The 6,856-nt window shown below is 40.4% G+C and overlaps 1 protein-coding gene across 2 annotated transcripts; it reads left to right on the top strand.

Annotated features, from left to right (window-relative positions):
* Positions 1-1,403: 1,403 nt before the first annotated feature.
* LOC129453240 (neuroblastoma suppressor of tumorigenicity 1) lies at positions 1,404-6,212 on the top strand. Of its 2 annotated transcripts, none has more exons than XM_055217374.2 (4): positions 1,404-1,487; positions 3,631-3,811; positions 3,892-4,003; positions 4,922-6,212. In XM_055217374.2, the coding sequence occupies exons 2-4, from the start codon at positions 3,639-3,641 to the stop codon at positions 5,177-5,179; spliced, it is 543 nt and encodes a 180-aa protein (XP_055073349.1). In that variant the 5' UTR covers positions 1,404-1,487; positions 3,631-3,638; the 3' UTR covers positions 5,180-6,212. The 2 variants fall into 2 exon arrangements, with proteins under 2 accessions (XP_055073349.1, XP_055073348.1); XM_055217373.2 differs by lacking the exon at positions 1,404-1,487 and adding an exon at positions 2,819-3,044.
* The last annotated feature ends 644 nt before the right edge of the window (positions 6,213-6,856 follow it).

Genomic DNA, 6,856 nt, shown 5'->3' on the forward strand with positions numbered 1-6,856 from the left:
TAGTGTAATGTCCTCAGGGCTCTGTGTGTGTGTGTGTGTGTGTGTGTGTGTGTGTGTGTGTTTGCGTGTGTGTGTGTTTGCGTGTTTGTGTGTGTTTTTAAACACATCCTGCCAAAGTCAAATCTTGAAGGTTTTAAGTCTCCGTGTTTTGTTTGTGAGAAACTTAACTTATATTGAAGTTAGTAAATGTACATGAAGCTTAACACATTGATTTGTATCATACTAGCACTACACTGTAAAGTTAGCTGTAATTATGCAGCTGGTTGCCAGTAACTTACTGTAGAAGATAAAGACTGAAAATGTTTCATGTTCATTTAACTTTGAACAAACTCTTGCCAGTAAATAACATCAATGTAAAATCTACAATAAGTTACTGGCAGATTGTTGCCAATAATACCCAGTAATACTGTAATTTATACAGACATTTTTTACAGTGTACTTATACTCTTACTGAAGTGTGTATATATAACTTATTGTATCCCATAATTCAAAGTGCTCAGCCTGACTGTCCATTTTCAAGGTGATATTGAACAGATGACCTCAGTAAGTAATATTTACGACGGTCTGTTGAATTATTTAAAAATAATGAAGACCCAAGATGGTAATGTGGCATGACGTGAAGCTCTTATACCGTTACAACAAATATTCCTCTGATGGTTATTTTACAACATTTGACCAGTCAGGTGTGCGGTTACAGAAAAATAATCAACACCCGTGAAACATTTCTTAACCAATCAGAATAAAGCATTCAAGAGACCGGTTGTATAAAGTTGAGTATAAATGCAAAATAACTGAGATCTGTCTCTAACTTTAGTGCACACTACTTTATAAATCTAACTCTAAGTGTACATGACTGTAGTGTGCAGTGTAGTATAGATTTCTCCATCAAAGACATCTGATAGGCGGAGCTGCTGGATCAGACACAGATCTCTGCTCCTTCTTTCAGGGGATGTTGTTTTGTGTTTTGTGGTTTTGTTTGACATTTTAAGTTGTGTAATAGCCGCAGCAGTGGGACGCTGGCGCTCTGAATCCAATTAAAGGACTTCAGATCGACTTCTCATGTTTCACGGGTGGAGATCTTTCACTTTATTCAAGACTCACTCTATAAAAACACAGAAGTGCAGTGAAGACAGCGTGCTATTAGAAAACACTTCATTTATGTGCTGTGGTATTTACTCATAGTGTTTTACGGTATTGCTGTAGTAGTGTAGTGGTTGTGCTGCTGGCACAAATTTAAATGCAAGAATCTAATAAATCATCATATTTATACATGTCATACCACAAGTCATTGTTATTAAAACACTCTCGTCTGTTCTTTATCATTATCTGTCATTGTGTTTACAGTATTAGCATTGATATGAAACATCTTCTCTGTGTTGAAGCTGTGCTGTTCTTCAGACGTGAGATGTTCCTGTAATGTCTACAAGTCGTCTGTAGCTGGAGGTGCTAACAGGACTTCAGATCTCCACACCTGCTGTATGCTGAAGGTAATCCAGCTCTCTCTCTCTCTCTCTCTCTCTCTCTCTCTCTCTCTCTCTCTCTCTCTCTTTCTCTGACAGGACCAGTAGATGCTTCTCAACCCTGCTGCTGGATCATCATTTCCATCTGCTTCACTTTTACTGTGTCTCTTTATTGAATATAAATGTTTGACAGGAAAACAGTCGTTGTAATACGTAATACGCTCGTTCATAATGTCGAGTCATAGCCTCAGCAAATTTGACAGCTTATGCTATTGTGTATTATGTTGTGCTATCTGTCATTTTTCTGTGCTTTTACTGCTTCTATTAATGTAAAGCTGCTTTGAAACAATTGAGTATTGTGAAAAGCGCTATATAAATAAAATTGAATTGAAAAAAAATTGAATTGTTGTGTGTGAGTGCAAAGAGTCATGATGAAATACTTACTGTGTGTGTTGTGTAGTGTGTGTATGTAGTGTGCACTAATGAGTGAGTGAGTTGGACTCCTGCTGGTCTGGAATAGAAGCCAGATTCAGCACCGGCAGGAGAGAGAGAGAGAGATGTGACGGAGAGATATGAAGAATCAAACATTAATACTGATGTACGCCAAACAATACACACACAACACACAATACACAATACACAATGCATGTGTGTGTGTGTGCATGCATGTGTTTTGTGTGTGTATTGCGTGTGTTTTATGTGTGTGTGTGTTCACACAGCCCCCTGGTGCAACAGAATCTGAAGAATGTTCCAAAATGTCGGAGGTTCAGTTTTATGACAAACAGGTGAGATACCAGCACAAGAAGCATCTACTGATGCCAAATCCAGCCGATCTTCACCTGTGACTGAGAGAGAGAGAGAGAGAGAGAGAGAGAGAGACAGACAGGTCAACATGTTTCTACCCGTCTGACAGATTGAAGTAAAGGACTGTAATCACACAGAGAGGAATTTAAAAGCTTCACGCATCACAGGAGACGAGCTGTTTAACACACTTTTACTTGTTGCTTTGATTCTTCAAGAAACACAATGACTCAGATGAGAAGTAACAGAGGTGATAATCATGATTTACTCTTTTCATTTCACTCGAGACGCTTGATAAATGAAGTCCTGTGATGTTGTGTGTCTTTAAAACAAAGAGAGACTGACCGATGACATACTGAGAGTTTAAGTTTGTACTGGATGCTGCTGAGGATTCGGATCAGATTGCAGGAGATTCAGACCTGCCAAATCCACCAACATCATCATCTGCCCGCCTTCAAACACACACACACACACACACACACACACACACACACACACACACACACACACACACACACACACACAGAGTTCATCTGTGACCCGCCCACTGAAGACACACCACACAATACACACAACAGCGTCAGTGCAGTGTAAAGCTCGTCTCATCACAGACGGACAGACAGATTGTGTTCCTCTGTATGTGTATGTGTGTGTGTGTTGTGTTGTGTTGTTGGTGATGTAATTGTTTAACTTCATCGGGTCAGAAGAGGGCGATCGGTCCGTTTATCATCATCATCTGAGATCCGTCAGGAGAGATCAGACACAGAGACGCTCGCATGAACCGTGAGTTTTCCTCCTGTCTGTTGTAGATTCATGTCTTGTGGCTCATTCATTCTGCTGATGGATTTACGAGAGCGACTTTCACAGATCGGTGACGAATGACTTCTCACTTCTTCACTGTTTGTAAAGTTTAAAGGGATTTATAGGGAATGGATAGTGATGAAACTTCCCGTCCGTCCGTCTCTTTCTTTCTCACACTCGTGGAATAATGGATCAGGAATGTTATTTATGAAAACCAGGCGCTTGCTTTCTTGTGGACGTGCTGTTTTAACTGCGTCTCTTGAGTTAAGTTTGGCTTAAACCCGAGAAGGCATTTAAGACGCGTGTTTTATTAGAGTCAGGTGGTATCAGACCCGTCTCTCTCTCTCTCTCTCTCTTTCTCGGCATTGTTCTTGTGCCTCATTCTGTGGTTGCGAGCCAGAGTTTCTGGTCATGTGAAGAGCTGATTATTCTCCATCCGAGCGAAACCGGCCAGAGAGAGAGAGAGAGAGAGAGAGAGAGAGAGTCCAGAACATTCAACAAAGACAGATCTTATAAATGAGCTTCAGATTCTGATTAAAGTAACTGAATGATGATGATGATGTTTCAGGTATCGTGATGTGGCCGCAGGTTCTGCTGGCGTGTCTGCTGACCGGGTTCTGCCGGGCGGCTCCTCACGCTCACATCAACCGTCTCGCACTCTTTCCCGATAAAAGCGCCTGGTGTGAAGCCAAAAACATCACGCAGATCGTGGGACATACGGGCTGTACGCCGCAATCCATCCAGAACAGGTTACACACACACACGCACATCCTAATTCTGTTCAATAGATGATAAAGGTTTTGGGTTGTGACCGTGTTTGTGTTTTTAGGGCTTGTCTGGGTCAATGTTTCAGCTACAGCGTCCCGAATACTTTCCCACAATCCACCGAGTCTCTGGTCCACTGCGACTCATGCATGCCTGCGCAGACGCAGTGGGAGGTGGTGAGTGTGTCGCCGCAAACCTTTTGCATCTGCACAACATAACAACATGTTGGGAAAAGTAGAGGGGAGGTAAATTGGACGTAGTACAAGAACAATACCGAGAAAGAGCACTGGTTTAAATCACCACACAGCTAATACTGCAATAACAATAAACGTTTGTCACGAGAGACGCTGTTCCAACTTTCATATCTGCGTGCAATATTTCACATAAGAAAAAACACCTTGACATTTGTTGGACTCGAGTATGAAATATGTCTCGCCGCATGCCGCGTGTCTTGTCGTGTGGTGCGCTGTAACAACTGTGAGCTGTTAGCAAACCACAATCCAGTTAAACATTGAAGCGGATGATTGATGGAGTCGTGGTGAGGGTTAACCGACTCTTTATGAGGCGTGTTGAAAGACAACAAACACGTTCATCTGTCTCAGGCGTGTTTCCACTGTCAAGCGCGAGCGTGTGAAGTTTTTGTGTATTTTGCGGTGCCGCCCTCTAGTGTTGAAGTTTATTTTGATTGGATTCTGCAAGCGGGCGTTTGTGTGTTTAATCATCGACATATGAGAATAATCCTGTTTCGTTAATTCAACGTACCGACGCACGACGAACGTCGAGGTTGAGTTTGACATGAAAGGTTTCGTTACATGTAGACACGAACATGATTTTCTGTTTGTAGTTTAGCGTTTGCGAAATCTCTCTGAACGCTGAAGGATTCACTGTGACGGATGCTCTGCTACTGATTATGTGCTTTCATACGATCTGCAACTTAATGGAAAACAGTTCACATTTGGTAAAAAAAAGCAGATTCTGGTTTGTGTTGAGAGAAACGTGCAGTAATGTGACAGCAACCCGATCTGACCCGCAACACTCACTTTAATGTTTCATATACCGCTCATCTTAATTTTGACCTCTCTCTCTCTCTGTAGGTGACTCTGGACTGTTCAGGAAGTGATGAAGCTCCTCGTGTTGATAAGTTAGTCGAACACATTCTCCACTGCAGCTGTCAATCATGCAGTAAGGAGGGTGGACAGGACGGGACGCTGCTTCAGCTGTACCCGTCAGAGGGGGCGCCGGAGACCCCATCCCTCTCAGACGCACAAACACACACAGACACGCAACCACAGCGCGGTCGCACACGCGCTGACTCTCCTCATTTACACCTGCACACGTCAGAGACGGGCTGATGCGGATCAAACTACACTCACTTTTTATAAAAAACATCACACACTCGTCTCATATCTGCAGATTATTATGATGAAGAACTGAACAGAAGCTGGTAACGTGAATTAAAGGTTCACTGTGTAAATTTTAGTGGCATCTAGTGGTGAGGTTGCAAATTGCAAACACATAGAGAAGCTACGGTAGCCGCCACCAAAAAAACATGTCATTGACAGAGACATCTTAGTAAAAAAACTCTGTAGAAATATGGCGGCACAAAATGGCGACTTCCATGTAAGGGGACCCTCGTTGTATGTAGATAAAAACATCTCATTCTAAAGTAATAAAAACATAACGGTTCATTATAAAAAGGTCTTTATACACCCCTGATAATATAGTTTTGTATATTGTTTTGCATTTCTGTCAAGAGATCCTATTAAAAACTACACACTGCACCTTTAATGTCCACTGTGTAGATTTTAGTGGCCTCTAGCGGTGAGATTCTGAATCACAGCTCACCTCTCCTTTTCCAAACACATAGAGAAGCTACGGTAGCCCGTACTGGACAAACACGGCATCGTCTGAGACAACATAGTGATGAAACACAAACAGTTTGTTGGTTTAGGGCTATAGTAGAAATATGACGGCGACTTTCATGTAAGGAGACCCGCGGTGTATGAAGATAAAAACGGCTCAAACATAATAGTTCATTATATACACCACTGATAATATAGCTTGATATGTTGATTGCATTTCTGTCAAGAGATCCTCCTGAAAGTTACACAATGCACCTTTAAAACAGACATCTTATCAGATCACAGCTCCTTACATTTCAATAATATCACTGTTTACAATATGAGAATAAACACACACTGCGCTGTTTTACTTTACACAAATATACTCTCACAATCACACACAGAAATATTCAGATCGATATTAATGTCATAAACACACACACATTTATTTCCTCTCTCACGCACACAAACACACTTTGTGTGTGGCTTTAATTCACTTATGTTATATTGTTTTATTAATCTCAATAAAAAAGTTAAACCCTAACATGATGTTTAAATGGTCATTATTTAAACAACATAATAGATGATCTATAATATATCTGTATTAGTGAAAGTTTCTTAAAGTCTCTTTATATTCTATAAAGTCTCTTTATGTTTGTTAAAGTGAGTTACAGTAATATTTTATCATACAGATCATTTTGTTATTTATTATTATAGACAGAGTGTTTTTACTTCCCAGACAAATGTTAAAAATACAATTAAAACAGTGCTGGTATAACAGACTAACACTTATATCTGTCTATAAGTCTCTATCTGTCTGTCTGTGTGTACAGTGATATTTCACATGTGAAGGTCATCTGGTCATAAAATGTTCTTTCATTGTGCTTTTGTCATGGTAACCATCAGAGTCTGTGATTGGTCAGACAGTGTCATATGTTGTATGTTTTTGTGTGTGTGTGTTGTATGTGTATGTGTTGTATATGTGTGTCTCAGGGTTTCTTGACTTTGAATTGTCATACAGCAGAGATTCATTCAGCACAGTAATGTCTTTGATCAGATCTAGAAGATTAATTCCTCCTTTGTTTTATAATGTTACATAATTTTTTTTAGTTTTTTCTCTTTTTTGTGTTGGGTCTGAATGTGATATGTGTCATAGACTGACAGTAAATGTAATGACTTAAGTTGATC

Source organism: Misgurnus anguillicaudatus, chromosome 23 (genome assembly GCF_027580225.2).
Source record: "Misgurnus anguillicaudatus chromosome 23, ASM2758022v2, whole genome shotgun sequence".
NCBI lineage: Eukaryota > Metazoa > Chordata > Actinopteri > Cypriniformes > Cobitidae > Misgurnus > Misgurnus anguillicaudatus.

Bases quoted from the DNA above. Each gene is read 5' to 3' on its own strand.
- LOC129453240 (XM_055217373.2), top strand. The intron at 3,812-3,891 runs GTTACACACACA...TTGTGTTTTTAG, and splicing joins CCGCAATCCATCCAGAACAG to GGCTTGTCTGGGTCAATGTT. The intron at 4,004-4,921 runs GTGAGTGTGTCG...CTCTCTCTGTAG, and splicing joins CGCAGACGCAGTGGGAGGTG to GTGACTCTGGACTGTTCAGG.